The sequence below is a fragment of the Carcharodon carcharias genome, chromosome 9 (genome assembly GCF_017639515.1).
Source record: "Carcharodon carcharias isolate sCarCar2 chromosome 9, sCarCar2.pri, whole genome shotgun sequence".
Taxonomy (NCBI): domain Eukaryota; kingdom Metazoa; phylum Chordata; class Chondrichthyes; order Lamniformes; family Lamnidae; genus Carcharodon; species Carcharodon carcharias.
This window is the reverse complement of record NC_054475.1, coordinates 21422926-21440239: the sequence shown is the minus strand read 5'-3', so window position 1 is coordinate 21440239 and position 17314 is coordinate 21422926. Positions and strand designations below refer to the sequence as shown.

The following is a 17314-nucleotide window of genomic DNA, read 5'->3' as shown; positions in this document are numbered from 1 at the left end:
CATCTACAGCAGGGGACGGGCGAGTGCATTCATTTACCACCCATTAGTAGGACGGTTAACATTAGCAACAAGAAGCCAGTGGGTCGGTCTGAGGATCCGAACAGGTGTATAGGTCTGAGAGCGTAGTAACTAAGGTAATGTGGCACCACAAGCACGGTTTAGTTCCTCGGATAAACAAGGAGGAAGGGATTATTGTAAATGTTTCCAGGGAAAACTAAAGGCATGACAGACAGCCGTAGGGGAAAACAGCAAGGACCATTTCCTAACTGCTAGTAGTTATAAAAGTATCAGCAATGAAAGACAAAAATTTAGATTGGGGACCTGGAGGATCGCTCACTGAAGTTTTGGGGATTAATTATTCCCCCCACTGCTACTTGAAGTTTTGTTTGGGATGTGAAAGTTTTAAGTTGTTAACATAAATGTCATAAGAATGGAAATGTACATACCTTTATGTATGTGTGTGTTTGTGTGCAATGAAGAGTGTGTGTGTGTGACAGCTTTAATGTGTTTTTGCCCCTAAATTGTCATTTGTATGTAGAGTTCATTGCTTTGAGTTAAAAGCCTTAGAATATGAGTTGGACTAAATGAAAATATATCCAAACAAACCAATGTTTTAAGTTAAAAGGTTCAAGCTGAGATTTCTGGCCAAAAATCACAATTTAAAAGTACTCTAAAGATACTGCAGGGTTTTCCTTTGTTTGAAACAAACCAGCCTTTGCACGACTTGTCTTGCAGACTAGCAGGGAGTCAACTCTTTCCACCAGTTTCAGCTTTCAGACAACTTGAATGAATCCATTCCGCCTTGAGTAGAAATAAATGCAAATGTAACCAGATTTCTAGCAGCTTTAAGAATCAAAGAAGTTATACGTTGACTTTTAATGCCACAGCTTAGGCATGGCCTAGAGGTTTTATTTTATCTTTTAAAGAAAAATTGACTTTACCCATTCAGGCCGGGAGATCTGATACAAACACAGCGATCAATGAGTATCAGACCTTTTAGCAAGTTACTTTTGAGAAACTATGATGCCATCTAAGATAAAGAACATGTGTTGATAAACATCTGGAACTTTTAATCTGGATATAGATTTATACACGTGAATTTGATAGTGAAATTACAATTCTTACAAAGTTTAAAGATTTGAGGTTTGGTTTCTGATAAAGTACTGCTATTTGAATCTGGGATAATTTTAAAGTCAAAAATAAAGTCAGGCACAACCTAGTGGGTTACTTTTGAGAAAATAAAATGTTGTTTAACGGAAAGACGACAAAGAAGCAAACATATTATTGCCCAGAATCAAAGAGAAATGTTTGATTTTTGCTTTAAAAGTATTATGAGAATACTTTGTTGGTCTGTAACGTCTCTCCAGACAACCTGAACAAGATGGTAACTTTTGCACGTGTAAGACAGTATGAGGAAATGATTAAGGATAAGAGATAGAGTTAGGGAAAGAGGACACAATATACAAATTTTTATGAGAACTGAATTTGATAATCTGGCCATCACCTGAGACACTGGAACCATACAGGGTAAGATAAGCAAAGATCTAGAGGCAGAGACCTCCTTTGACATGAAATGGTTAATATGGCCTAAAGAGTAAGGAAACATTTTGGGGCGTTGAAAGATAAGATAAAAACGTGCATTGCAGAGTTGTGTAGGCAGCTTAAGCAATTGAGGTCCGAGGTGACACATCCATAGGAAGTGGCGGACCAGGATAGAGGTGAGGAGGACCGGCTCCCCCAGGACATGCCTGGAGTGAGGGATAATTTCATGGTTAAGAGGTCACTGGAATGGCCAGGATCTACCCGTGATAGCAAGAACCTTACTGGATAAATGACTAGTGACACATGTGTATGTTTGGAAGCATTGGTCACAGGTAAAACCTTACATCTCATAGTCTGTTTCTGTCAGCAACCAGCAGCTCGCTTAACTATTTTGTTTCAGACAAATCCTCAGTAATGACAATCTGGAGGGCAGCAGCAACTGTAATCACCCTTTTAGCAATAACAGCAGCAATGGGAGGCATCCACCACGAACATCAATAAAGTCACCTGTCTGCATCCAGGACAATACATGCAGCTACTTAAAGGAGGGAGTGGAGAGTAGATAAGGAAACCAAGTGTTTGGATTCTCAGAGACACTACCGGTAGTCATGGTGTTATTCAGGTCATATTATCAAGTACGAAACAATCTGAATCAGATAATGTTGCCCAGATTTTGACACTAACGACACAGATGGAAATGTAGACATACAGGGACCGTACAACATTAGCTCACGTGAGGGCATCTGTGTCCAACACATGACTGAACATTATGGTCGGATGGACTAATCTGCCCCCGTTTTTTTTGGGAGTCAGGACAATGTTGTCGAGAGCAATGTATAAAAGGTGTTCATCACCTTGGCTGTAGTGATACGAGATGCTTTAATTCATCAACCTGGAGGTATCAGAAACTCACTAAGTGCCCAGCCACCATGTCATCGTCCCTGGATGGGATAATCAGAATTGGGGAAACCCAAAGTGATATTAGATGGTGTTACAATGGGTACGCTGGGAGTGATCTACAATTTGACCAACCTCATCCTGGTCTTACTGACTGATAGGGCAAAACAAAAGTTATAGCGCTTATGCCTCCCAGGTAGCAAAGGAGACTGCAGGGGGACTGGGGTGACTGCAGGGGGACTGGGGTGACCGCAGGGGGACTGGGGTGACCGCAGGGGGACTGGGGTGACCGCAGGGGGACTGGGGTGACCGCAGGGGGACTGGGGTGACCGCAGCAGGACTGGGGTGACCGCAGCAGGACTGGGGTGACCGCAGCAGGACTGGGGTGACCGCAGCAGGACTGGGGTGACCGCAGCAGGACTGGGGTGACCGCAGCAGGACTGGGGTGACCGCAGCAGGACTGGGGTGACCGCAGCAGGACTGGGGTGACCGCAGCAGGACTGGGGTGACCGCAGCAGGACTGGGGTTCGCAGTGCAGGAAACTGAATAAAACTGCAGCTATACAAGTTCAAGGGGAAGGTATACTAGCGGGGTTAAAAATAATTAATACCACTGACTCACAGTCTAAGGGGAGGGCATGTGACATGCTGGCTCGGGCTTGATAGATAATGTTAGGTCAGATATTAAAGATAAGATTTGGTACAGCAACGCGACACATATCAGGCTATGGGGAAATTAGACTTTATCAATTTACAGGAAGAATGACAGCAATTAGTAGTTACACAGACCATGACAGAGACAAGGGAGACCAAGACATTTCTGATGAGTATACCACAGGACATACTAACGGAACATATTGCGGAGGGCGGTATAAATTGCAATCCCTGGGAGTGGTAAAGAACGGGTGGGTGTGCTAGTCAGGATCCTGTGGATATATGGTCCCAGGGCAGAATGGCAAGAATGTTGTACTGGATCGCAGCATTACATCATCTGCTTGTGTAATACCCTGAAACCCCATCAGCAACGATTCTGCCATCATGGTGTCAGTTAAACCTCTTGAAAAGGCCTTCAAGGCAGTCCAAACCTCCCCTACACCATGGTGCTTCCTGTCAGGCAGGACGAGATTCATACATGGAGGATTAGAGTGTGATAATAACCACACTTTCTGCTTACAGATCACTGACTCCTTTATTGTGGGGGGGGGGGCTTTCACGTTGCAGGCAGGGTCCTCACCAGCTGTGTATTCTGGCCATGGTGGGACTGTACATTAAACATCGACAACACCCCGGGTCGAGTGGCTCGGGTAGCAGTGGAAAGGGCCCTGATCACTTCCAGGAAGTTTATGGAACAAAGCAGTCAAGCAATTATGAGCAGAAAGTTGCAGGTGAACCTGGCCACCAGAAAGGCTCGAATATTGGAGGACTCAGCCAATAATCGGGCCATAATGGCAAGAATGCAACATAACTGATGGGAAATAGGGAGAGCAGCAGCAGTCGTCACATCTGTTGTGGTCTTAATAGCTAGTCTCAGTCCTTGCTATTATCAGAGACTAATGGTATCCCAAGCAGTACAGATGGTGATGCGGTGATGCTGGCTAATAAAGGGTATACCTCAGTATCCACTGGAATGGAAGCTCCCCTACCAGGGAAAGCTAAAATCTGGAACACTTATAAAGATTTTGCAATTTAGTTAAATGATGGTTCCGGGCCTAGCTTCGATCAGTAGAACTTAGGCAAAGCTGTAAGAGAACAGTAGAGTGGCAGACCTAGAACCCACCGAACTCCAGTAGGATCTCTAGGGCAGGGGATCTTGGGAATGTCCCTCCTGGGCCAGGCAGTGCCTGACCAGGTGTCCAAAAAGAGGGACTGAATAGGGGTAAAGTAATAATTCGATATTAAAACTGATATTAAGATGTGCATTAATAGCTTTAAAAATAGGCAAAATTAGTATGAGCATTAACAGCTTTAAAGTAGACCAGTGTAGCCGTGAGAGCTCTTTCTAAGCATGATGGGAAATATAGCCAACACATAGGCATGATGGGTATGGTATTGTAGGAACCCAACTAGCAAGCACGTCATAAAACTTAATAACCTTCACAGGAGGGGTAAACAAATGTTAGAGTGATAAAAACACAGGCTGGGAGGTGTTAGAACCGAGATATATCTCAGCTTCCCAGTGAGATAACAGACATCTGCAGACTGAATAATTCTGCTCATTAGGTATGTAACCGGAAGGTTTACTAGGCAGTGTAGTGAAATGTGATAACAAAAAGATATAAATATGCTACGCAGTCTTTGTATCAGAGAGCCACACTGTAGAGCCAGCATATGCCTGAATAAAACATTTGCTAAGTGGAAACTCTCAGACTCGAGTGTTCTCATCTTTATACCACAGCAGTGCATATTCCATTTTGTAGTTAATTACTTTAGTTTAGTGCCTTCAATAAGGATCATTATCTATATATAGATTGATATTAGTGAGGCTTGTGAGACTGAGGACAAGGAGGCAACATGATGGTAAATTTTGCAATTGGGAACTCACCTACACCCACATATGAAAGAGGGTCTTTGTTTGCCCGTGTAGGTGAGTATGTAAAGTGTGTCTCTGTAAGTAAAAGCTTGTAGGTGAATAAAAGACTAGGTTCAAGTATTCTATTCCTCAACACCTGAGTTTTGACAGAGCAGAGTAAGCAGAAACCAACGGATTCATTCCAGGTCCCATCCTTAACACCATTCATTTTCACAGGCAACCAAAAAGCCCTGCAGACAGAAGATTACAGGGACAGAACCTGCTCCTAAACTGGTTTTCTGGAGCACAATTCAAGGCCTTACTGAGATTTTGCTTTTTCATTTCAGTCCTTAGCACGTTTCTGTTTTTATCTAAACACCCACCAGACCGTGTTTCAACCAGGATTTAATTCACTGATAAATGTCATTTCCCTTAACTAAATTCATAAAAGTCAGTGTACCTCATTGTAGGAGCTCTTACCATTCCATCACTATAAGTAGGCACTTCCTTCCCTGATACAGATTCTCATAGACATCTACAATTCGTACAATGTGTGTACAGCCAGATGCTCGCCAGTGTAGATCAACCTCTCGCCGGGCTTTTGGACAGTCCTGCAACATCTGAAGAGGAGAAAGTAACAGTAAGCAAAGGAGGGTTTTTCATTTAAATATGGATACTAATTCAATCTGTTGCAGACCTAAGAGAGAAATTGATACAGAAAATGTTCAATAATTCAGATATTCCTATAAATTTCTTCTCAAGGTAAAGGGCTTGGGTCTTCCCTGGTGACTTACTGAGCATCTAGTGAGTAGCTAAACCAAGGAGGCCCAAATTCAATCCAAGGCCTTTTCTGAGTTATCTGATCTCAGTAGAAATTGCAGCTGCAGTCAGTGCTCAGGTTAGAAAGTGGACAATCTGGCCAGAACACTCACTCATGATCATCATAGCTGGTTCTTTTATGAAAGTGTGAATTGTAGAATGGTTACAGCGCAGAAGGCGGCCATCTGACCTTCTTTTGAACAACAGTCTAACGTTTGCAATTCTCCAGTTCTTCAGCATCACCCGAGCCTAGGGCAGATTGGAAAATTACGGAAGTGCCTCTGCAATTTCCATTCTCATTTCCTTTAGTATTCTTGAAGGCATCTCATCAGGTCCTGGCTGCCTTATCTTTAAGTGCATACAGTTTGTCCAATACCTCCTCAACAGTTTTGAACCCTTCTAGTGTCTGAATTACCTCCTCTTTCACTATCACCTGAGCAGCATATGCTTCCTTGGTAAGATGTAAGTATTCATGTCATACCTCAGTCATGCCCTTGCCTTCATGCATAAATCCCCCTTTTTGGTCCCTAATCAGCCCCAGCCCTCCTTTTACCACCCTTGACTATTTATATGCCTAGAAGGCTTTTGGATGCCCTTTTATGTTATGTTAGCTGCCAGTCTCTTCTCACACTGTCTCTTCAATGCCCCTCTAAACCTTCCATATTCAGCCTGGTTCTCGGTTGCATCATCCACCTGGCATATGTCATAGGCACAATTTCTCTCCATTTTAATCTCTGCCTTTTTTGTCATCCAGGGAACTCTGGATTTGTTTGCCCTATTTTTCCCCTTTGTGAGAATATATCTTCACCGTACCCAAACACTCTTCTTTAAAGATAGCCCTTTGTTTGGCTACATTCTTGCCTGCAACCTTTGATTCCAATTTATCTGGTTCAGATCCATTCTTACCCAAATTGAAGTTGGACTTTCCCACTGTAGACGTTGGGTATGAATTGGACTGGACTCAGCTATGATGTTCTTCATGGATGATTAGCCAGCTAACATCATAGCCACGGCTCAAAATGGCTACCAGAGGCCATGTAGCATTTGTAGATCTCTACCCAAGCCAGGGGCAATGCCCTCAGGAGGGAAAAAAAGGACAAGAGCATTTATACCATTGTAATTTAAGATAATTACAGTCTCTTCTTTCCACCACACAGTCACATGCCCAATCTTCATGTGAACTTGTTGGCTCAGTAAGTTTGTACATTGACATACTACAGTAGGGGTGTAGTGGTTAGGTAAAGAGGAATTGTGGAGGTACCTGCCAAAACACTTTGTTCAAGTGAAAAGAAAGCATTCCAAATCTATGCTAGAAGTGCCTGGTAAATCACACACACCTTATTTAAGCCACTTAATTTGTGACAAGCCATTGTACCTGCAGCTGCATATTCCCACCACTAGGTGAATCCTCATAAGCATAAGATGCAGATGCACATAACCTATACCATCTTAAATAACATCAATACTAGGTTTCCCTGATGAGTTGTGGGTAAAAGCCATTGGAGATCCATCAGTAATTATACTCCCCATTCCCAATATGAATCACCACATTTGCCAATCCCACAGATAGAACTCGAAGTGGGCATCTTTGTCAGTGATATGTCCTTCATATTGAAATGTAAGAGAGAAAGAATTGAGGATAAAGGGCATCCTCCGGGGCTGAAATTGATCCTGGGCCACAGCGATCTGATCAGCAGTTCATTTCTATCAAAGTTTAAGGAAAATAAAATCGGGCAAGGTGTAAAATGAACAATCAATTCACTATTGATCTCTTTGCATTTGAACAACTGCTTCCTTTGCACCTCCATATTAGGACTTCTGAAAAGATACAGAATTTCTTCTGTCACTTAATATCTTCACAACGGAAAACTTGTAGACTGCTTTATGCATTTATCATGTAGGAATATTACCAAAGCATCAAGAAACAGTTCATATGAATTAGCACAGTGAAACCTACATTTATAACTGGTATTTGTGCGTGCTAGATTACTGGTGCTTATTTACCATACATTTAGAAATAACAACCGGTCGGTTCTCTTTTCAAGAAGAATGATATTTCTAACCATGGCTTCAAAAGTACATGTCACACTTAAGAGAGCAGCACAACCATGGAAAAGTGACAAAAACCCATTTACAAGCATCCATCACCCTTTGAATGCAAAATCTCAGGTAGAAAATGTCTTCTCCCAACAAAATAATTTTCTAAATTTTTTTTTAAAAGTCAACAGTGAGAAACAATTACAGAGCATTTTTTGCAGCATCATCTTGTCACTTCAAATCTGTTTATCATACTTAGGAAGAGTGTCAGGTAGTGGTCTAGGTTTAACACCCAAACCACGTAGGCATTTATATCATTGGTGCTATGTGAATGGAACAAAGCCAGATCTTGATAACAGGTCATTTGCTTTTTCTTTAACTCAGTGGAGTTCCCAAACGACAGAAACGACAACACAAGCATTCTCATGTGACCAAACTGAAATAGACATCGCTTATCTCATGCATTCTCGAGGTGAGTACATCTTCATCGTCCAAATTATTAATTTACAAATATCCCATTGGCTATTGTTGTTATACATAAACTTTCACAGGAAATAGTTCACACTGACTGTATCCTGCATGCTCCCGGAGTCGGATTACTTCCTTAAATAACCACTGTTTTTTTCCCCCAATGGCAAACAGAGAGACAGCAACAATCCTCAGTCAAAGGACCCCATGATATCAAGCCATAAAAAGTACCTAGCATAAGCCACGGCCCCGGCATCTACAGGTGAAGCCGAGACCAGCAACGTAGACTGTAATCTGTGACCATTTGCTTCAAACTACAACTAGTGAAATGTTCCATTCATTAAGCTTTGCCATACAGCCACTCCAAATCACCACAGGTTACTATTTTATAGTACGTATCAGCTGTGCTCAGTTGGGAGCACTCTTGCCTCAGAGTCAGAAGATTGTGGGTTCAAGTCGCACCCCAGAGACTTTGGCACATAATCTAGGCTGACACTCCAGTGCAGTGCTGAGGGGGTGCTAGTCAGCCAGAGGTGCCATCTTTTAACGTGAATTTAAACCCAGGACCAGTCTGCCATCTCAACTGGACATAAAGATCCTACAGAATTACTGTGAAGGAGGGCGGGGGAATTCTCTCTGGTTTATATTTCCAGTATTTATTCCAGAACCAACAAAGGAAAACCATCTGGTGGTTACCACATTGCTCTTTGTGGGACCTTGCTGTGCATACTGGCAGGCAGTTTTTCTACATTACAGAAATGGCTACACTTCAAAACATTTAGTTTATAATAAAAGCACTTTGGAACACCCTGAGGCCATGAAAGCCACTATTATTGTAAATCTTTCTTTTTTTAAAAACTAGGATTTTGATTCAGTCCAGTTAAGTCAAGCCAAATCAGGTACAATGTCCATTTATGAAGCAGATCAAATTATGGCATAAGTTTCATGAAGGATTATTTTTAAGAAATGTATTAATGTTACATTTGTTTCCTTTCTTTAAAGAAAGCTATGGCTTACTCCCTACTCCAGGCTTTTGAATGCATAGTTTCAAATGATACTTCAGTGCAGTGCAGTACTGAGGGAGTCCTGCATTATCAAAAGTGCTTTTTTTTTAAAATGAGACTTTAGAATGAAGTTCTATCCATTGTCTCCTCTTTAAAAAATTTTTTGATGTGTGCAGTCTGTTCATTTGACTGTACCATACCTATAATTTTTTTTCTGCACTCTATCTTAAAGGTGGCTAATGAACGTGAGTGGTCTTTGCAATACCTTCGGAGTTGCTGCGCAGCTTACAGGGAACACTGGTCCCAGCTACCTGCTCAGGTGAGTACACTATGTCCCACTGCATAATTCAAGAGAGTATTTCCTGCTGTCCGGACCAACATTCCTCCCTCAACTAACACCAACAAAAACAGGTCAACTGGTTATTTATCTAATTGTTGTTTGTGAGACCTTACTATGTGTAAATTTCCCAAGATATTTCACAGGAGCATTGCCAAACAAAATTTATCACAGAGCCACATAAGTGGATATTGGGGCAAAAGCTTGGTCGAAGAGGTAATTTTTAACGTGCATCTATAAAAGGGGAATAAAGTTAAGGGAGGATATATATGTATATGTATGTATATAAATATATATATACACACACACATACACTATATTATACATATATAATATGAATGCACACTATATTGGACATATATATGTATAATAGTGTACATACTGTATATATACAGTATATTATACATATATATGATATAGATGATAGTAAACAACATTTGAAGTAATAAGCTTCTTAAATTGTTGTACATGATGATTTAATATCAGCAAGTATCAATGTTGTCATCAGCACAAGTTGCCTCTCATTGAAAGTGCCCCCAGCAAATCTTTGAACAGTGTCCCAAAAAAAGTGTTTTGCATTTCCCCGAGGTCCAACATGGGAGTTTTCCCAGTATGTTCCAGGAACTGAGCTCGCCAGTAACGAGAAAACTCCACCACTCAGAGAGCAACACGCATTTGAAGCAATATTGTAAATGACAATCCCAGACTTGACAAAGCCAACAAAAACAAACAAATGAAGAAGTGCAGCCAAATGTAAAATTTGAAGGGCTTTTTAAAAAGAAGCTATCGGACATTGGACTGTACAAAAAGTTCTTCAAAATACCATTTCATCACTGGTGTTACCAAATAAATAAAAACATAGCCAATTTACAGCTCAGAAGGAACCCATTCAGCCCATCGTGTCCATGTCTGTGCTAGCCAAAAAGAGCTATATAGGCTAGTCTTAATTTCCAGTTCCATGTCCATAGCTCTGTGAGTTATGGCATTTCAAGTGCATACCTAAGAATTTTTTAAAAACGCGATGGGGGTTTCTGCCTTGGCCACCCATTCACACAGTGAGTTCCATATACCCAGCACGCTCGGGGTGAAAAAAATTCTCAACTCCCTTCTAATCCTTTGACCAATTCCTTTCTATCTCTGCCCCAAGGCTATTGACCTCTCTACTAATGGAAATGGGTTATCCCCATCCACTGTATCTGGGCCCCTCATAATTCTGTACTCAATTAAATTGCATCTTTCCTCTTAGCTAAAAATCAATATTCCCAGTTTTATCCTATTAATCTCCTCAGTACTCTATGACCACGTCCTTCCTGTAATGCACTGACTAGAACTGTACACAGTACTGTATCCTAACCTGTGTTTAATGCACTTCTAGCATAACCTCCCTGCTCTTAGATTCTATGCCTCAGCTAATAGGGGAAAGTATTCCATTTGCCTTCTTAATCACCTTATCCTGCTGCTCTCAGGGATCTGTGAACATGTACTCCAAGGTTGCTCCATACTTCTCAGTATCTTACCACTTATTGCGTATTTTTTTTGCCTTTTTTGCCCTCCCAAATGCCTCACTTATCCAGATTGAATTTTATTTGCCACTCTTCTGCCCACCTGATCGGTGCATTGATATCTTCCTGCAGACTACAGCTTTCTTCCACACTATCAACCACATGACCGATTTTTGTATCATCTGCAAACTTCTTAGGTTGTGACCCCTATATTAGTCTAAGTCATTGGTATGTACCACAAAAAAAATAAGGAACATAGTACTAAGCCCCTTGGAATGCTACAAGAAACAGCCTTCCAGTCACAAATATCATTAATCTATGCTTTCTGTCACTGAGCCAATTTTGGATTCAGTTTGACACTTGCCCTTGGATCCCATGGCATTTTATTTTTCTGACCAGTCAGTGATGTGAGATCTTGTCAAAAGCCTTGCTAAGATCCATGTAGATAAGATCAAATGGACGACACACTCATCGACTCTTGCTACCTCTTCAAAAAAAATCAATCAAGTTAACCAGACATGACCTTGTTTTAACAAATCCATGCTGACTATTCTTAATTCATCTGTTATTTTCTAAATGACACTTTGTGCTGTCCCTCAGAATTTTTGATTAATTCGCTCACCATTAAGGTTAAGTTGGCTGGCTTGTAATTACTCGGTCTGTCTCTTCTTCCCTCGTCAAACAACAGTACAACGTTAGGAGCCCTCTGGCATCATGCCAGTAGCCAGAGAGGATTGGAAAACAATGCTCAGATCCTCCACTATTTCCTCACTTGCTTCTCTTAGCAGGTTGGGATAACATTTAATCCAGGCCTGACAATTCATCCGATTTCAAAGTTCATCCACTTTCAAAGATGTTAAATCCCTTAATATTTTGTTTATGCCGTCCAATATTTCACTCTCTTCTTAAAGTACAATGTCTGCATTGTCCCCCTCTTTTGTGAAGTCAGACAAAATATTCATTCAGAACCATGCACATGTCTTCTACTTCCACACACAAGTTACTTGTCTGGTTTCCAATCAGCCCTGCTCTTTCCTTAGTTATCTTTTTGTTCTTCATGTATTTAAAAGACATCTCTGGGGTTTCCTCAATTTCACTTGCCTTAAATTTTTTCATGCCCTCTCTTTGCTCTCATAGTTTCAGCCTCATTTTCACCCCTGTTCTTACTATTCTTCTCTCAGCTTTCTGAGTATTGAGCTTTCAGTATTACCATAACGTTTCCCTTTTTATCCTTATCCTACTCTGGAGGCTGTTTGACATCCGGCGGGGGGTTATATTTAGGGCTCGCCTTTTTTCTTTCTTGGAACATATTTGCTCTGAACCCTCTCTTTTTTTAATTCATTCATGGGGTGTGAGCTTCACTGGCTGGGCCAGCATTTATTTCCCATTCCTAGTTACCCTTGAAAAGGTGGTGGTGAGCTGCCTTCTTAAACCCCTGCTGTCCATGTGGTGTAGGTACACCCACAGTGCTGTTAGGAAGGGAGTTCCAGGATTTTGATCCAGCGATAGTGAAGGAACTGCGATATATTTCCAAACCAGGATGGTGAGTGACTTGGAAGGGAACTTCCAGGTGGTGGTGTTCCCATCTGTCTGCTGCCCTTGTCCTTCTAGATGATAGTGGTCATGGATTTGGAAGGTGCTGTCTAAGGAGGCTTGGTGAATTCCTGCAGTGCATTTTGTAGATGGTACACACTGCTGCTACTGTGTTTTGGTGGTGGGGGGTGTGAATGTTTGTGGATGTGGTGTCAATCAAGCAGACTGCTTTATCCTGGACAGTGTCCAGCTTCTTCAGTGTTGTGGGAGCTGCACTCCTCCAGGAAAGTGGGGAGTATTCCAATTCACTCCTGACTTGTGCCTTGTAGATGGTGGACAGGCTTTGGGGAGTCAGGAGGTGAGTTACTCTTCACACGATTCCTAGCCTCTGACCTGTTCTTGAAGCTATTACGTGGCTAGTCCAGTTCAGTTTCTGGTCAATGGTAGGTCCCAGGATTTGATAGTGGGGGATTCAGTGATTGTAATGCCATTGAATATCATGGGGCGATGGTTGGATACTCTCTTGTTGGAGATGGTCATTGCCTGACACGTGTGGCACGAATGTTACTTGCCACTCATCAGCTCACGCCTGGATATTGCCCAGGTCTTGCTGCATATGAACATTGGCGGCTTCAGCGTCTGAGTCATCATGAATGGTGCTGAACATTGAGCAATTATCAGTGAACATCCCTTACGATGGAAGGAAGGTCATTGATAAAGCAGCTGAAGATGGCTGGGCCTAAGACACTATGCTGAGGAACTCATGCAGTGATGTCCTGGAGCTAAGATGACTGACCTGCAACAACCACAACTATTTTCCTTTGTGGTAGGTATGACTCCAACCAGTGGAGAGTTTTCTCCCCCCGAATCTCATTGACTCCAGTTTTGCTAGGACTCCTTGATGCCACACTTGGTCAAATGCTGCCTTGATGTCAAGAGTAGTCACTCTCACCTCACCTTAGGAGTTCAGCTCTTTTGTCCATGTTGGATCAAGGCTGTATTGGGGTCAGGAGCTGAGTGGCCCTGGAGGAACTCAAACTGGGCATCAGTGAGCAGATTATTACTAAACAAGCGCCGCTTGATAACACTGTTGATGACCCCTTCCATTACTTTGCTGATGATCGAGAGTTAACTGATAGGGCGGTAATTGACCAGGTTGGATTTTGTGTACAGGGCATACCTGGGCAATTTTCCACATAGCTGGGTAGATGCCAGTGTTGTAGCTTGGCTAGGGGCGCAGCAGGTTCAGGGGCACAAGTCTTCAGTACTATTGCCGGAATATTGTCAGTGCCCATAGCCTTTGCACTATCCAGTACCTTCAGCCATTTCTTGATATCACATGGAATGAATTGAACTGGCTGAAGGCTGCCATCTGTGATGCTGGGGACCTCCAGAAGAGGCTGAGATGGATCATCCACTCTGCACTTCTTACTGAAGCATCCACTCTGCACTTCTTACTGAAGATTGTTGCGAATGCTTCAGCCTTATCTTTTGCACTGCTGTGCCGGGCTCTTCCATCATTGAGGATGGGGATATTTGAGGAGCCTCCTCCTCCAGTGAGTTAATTGTCCATCACCATTCACAACTGGATGTAGTAGGACTGCAGAGCATAGACCTGATCCATTGGTTGTGGGATCACTTAGCTCTGTCTATCACTTGCTGCTTATGCTGTTTAGCACGCAAGTAGTCCTGTATTATAGCATCACCAGGTTGACACCTCATTGTTAGGTATGCCTGGTGCTGCTCCTGGCATGACCTCCTGCACTCTTCATTGAACCAGTGTTGATCCTTCAATACCTCCCACTGCTCTGATATGAATTTACCTTCAAGTAACTGTTTCCAGTCCACTTTTACCAAATCGCATCAGGGCTTAGTCAAATTAGCCTTTCCCCAATATGAAACTTTAACTCTCGGTCTTTGTCTTTTTCCAAAATATGCTACATTTAACTGAATTACAATAATACCCCAAAAAGGCTCTCACACTTGACCAGCTTGATTTACTAAAACTAAATCCAGAACTGCCCCCTCTCTTGTTGTCCATACTAGCAAAACAAAGTTCTCCTAAATGTATTTTAAGAATATTTTGCCCTCTATACCTTTCACACTGATTTTATCTCAGTTAATATTTGGGGTGGTAGGAATCCCTTACTATTAGGGTCTTATTGTTTCTGGAGTTCTCACCAATTTGCCTACCTAATACTTTCTGCAAATTTGTCCAGGACACAAGAAGCTTCCTTTAAGTCCCCACATGGCACAGGATGTACATTTGATGGGACTGAGGTGTCCAATTGTTAGGCAACTATCTAAACTTAGCAGAAATAAACTTAAGACTGGCCCCTGATCTAGACAAAGTAAAAAACTCACCAATCACCTCCAGGTACTCTTACCGAAGACTGCTTTCATTGAAGAAAGCAGTATCTTTATAAAGAAATTAGCTTTATACCAGAGACACTTGATTGGAATGCATCACCAATGCAGCCAAGAAACACAATTAATTCATTCATTGAACCCAACTCTAAAGGCTGTATCTGAAGGGATTCGGGTAAAGCTTGAGCATAACTGAGCAGCCCTTTTTTTAGGACAGGAAGTTTACATTATGGCCTGTACTGTAACAAAATGCAGTGACAATTTCTGCTGTTATCTGTGGTATGTGATTATATAAGGTTCACAAGCAATGTAAACCACATGGGAGTAATGGTGTGAAGGCTGGTTTGGAACATAGATCCAAAGAGCAGTTAGTCTTCAAGGTGACCAAATTGACTAATTTCTAGTAATCTGAATGGCAGCATTTTTAGTGTGCATTGTGCTAACTATAGATTTCTTGTAGCATTTTGGTAAGCATGAAACTTAATGCACATTTACTTCCCACAGAAAGAAAAGGCATTTCCTATTCTGCTTTTCTGTTGCTACCTCTTTGATTCACAGTGGAGTATTTTGGACTGTGCCGATTTTTAAATCATTGTCATTGATGGTCCTGCTTAATGGGCCCTCATACAGTGTACTGTCTCCAGGCAACCTCAGGGTTGATGCAATAGCTGTTCCGGTGTAAAACTGGCATTGATTGCTCAATTCCTGCTCAGATCTTTAGAACACTCTAACCCAGAGTGCAGTGAGTGTTCAGTCATTGAATATATTCAAGAGCGAGATCAATAAGCCTTTGGACACTAATGGAATCAAACAATATGGGGATGGGACAGGAAAGTGGAGTTGAGATAGATGATCAGCCATGATCTTATTGAATGGTGGGACCAGGCTCGAGGGGACAGCCTATTCCTGCTCCTATTCCTTACATTCTTTAATTCTTTGAGGCCATACTTAAATTATAACCTCGGTCTGAATAAGGTTTTCACTGAAGGCAAGGGGATCATCAGGGGTGGAATTGATTGGTTTTCCTTGGATAAATTATCTAATGTGGATCTGGCTGCAAGGACAAGCATGTGAAGTGTACTCTCGTTGTGGCACGTCACAGGATGGGAGTGTTGTTGGTACCAAAAAAAGCACTTGCTGTAGAGCCAGAGTTGCCAGTGCTCACCAGAGCTTCTAAATGATTCAGGGAGGAGAGTTTCTGGGGGTTCTGTGCCACCAAGACTGTCATGACCTAATTGAGAGAGGGTTTGCAGACATGCACCTTGTCGGTGTTAACCATGTCGTTCAGATAGACTTCAGGGACTTCAGATAGAACTTGGCTGCTGGTGAGTGCAACTCAAGGGCTGAAACGATCGAGTGGAAAGTGGAAGTCCTAAAAGTCAAGGCCAAGTTGGAAAGACTGAGATTGCACATAGACCCACATTTGTTCAGGAAGTAGTGAAGGTGCTCGTAACTACATGAGGTGCATCTTGGCTACATCAACTATTTAAAGTGAAATTTACCACTTTGTTTGAGATATCTTTTGCCTGCTAATTAATATTTGAATTATATTGATTTTAGTCATTTGATACAGCAGTGGAATTTTGTCCATCGGTTTTCTTTCTGTTGGCTCCCTGGGGATTCTTTTAGCAGTTACAGGGCTCGACGTGGATCGTAACACTGCATATCGGAAACTAGGGCAATTCTTTCCTGAGGGGAAGTGCTCTATTTCCATAAGGTTTCAAATGAAAGAAAGGTATCTTCATCACAGCTGTGCTGTGGCGATTTCAGTCAGGCTGTGGAAATTCAGAGCAAGTTTTTCCTTGATTTATTTTTTTAATTTTCTCTCTATTAAATGCGCCAACTCATGCTGGGGGACTGATGTTTCTCTGGCATCCCATCTAACTAGCAGATCGTATGCAAACCAAATGAACAGGTTTGGTGGATTCTTTGGTAAAGGAGCCAGAGGTGACATGAGGCAAACTTTTTTTAATTAAAAGAAGGCAGTAAGTTGTTGTGATCTGGTATGGACTACCTGAAATGTTGATTGAAGACAATTCAATACTAATATTCAAAAGAGAATTAGATAAATACTTGAAGGGAATAGAAAATTAGAGCTACAATGAGAGGGCAGTGGAGTGGGATTAAATGAATAGCTCTACCGAAGGCCAGCATAGACACGATGGGCTGAATGGCTCCTCTGTGCTGGACCATTCCACGATATGGACACATCACAGTCAAACCCAATCTTGTCTTTACTCGACATGACAACATAAAGACCTTTACTGGCCCAAATGAGTGAATAATAATCAGAAACGGAA

The 17314-nt window shown here is 42.0% G+C and overlaps 1 protein-coding gene across 1 annotated transcript in view; it reads right to left on the bottom strand.

Moving 5' to 3' along the window:
- LOC121282255 (MAP kinase-activated protein kinase 2) overlaps positions 1-17314 on the bottom strand; it is a 217447-nt gene that overhangs the window by 77843 nt on the left and 122290 nt on the right. Inside the window, exon 2 of the mRNA XM_041195874.1 lies at positions 5428-5567. Coding sequence (XP_041051808.1) covers positions 5428-5567 — 140 coding nt within the window. The remainder of the gene's footprint in view (positions 1-5427; positions 5568-17314) is intronic.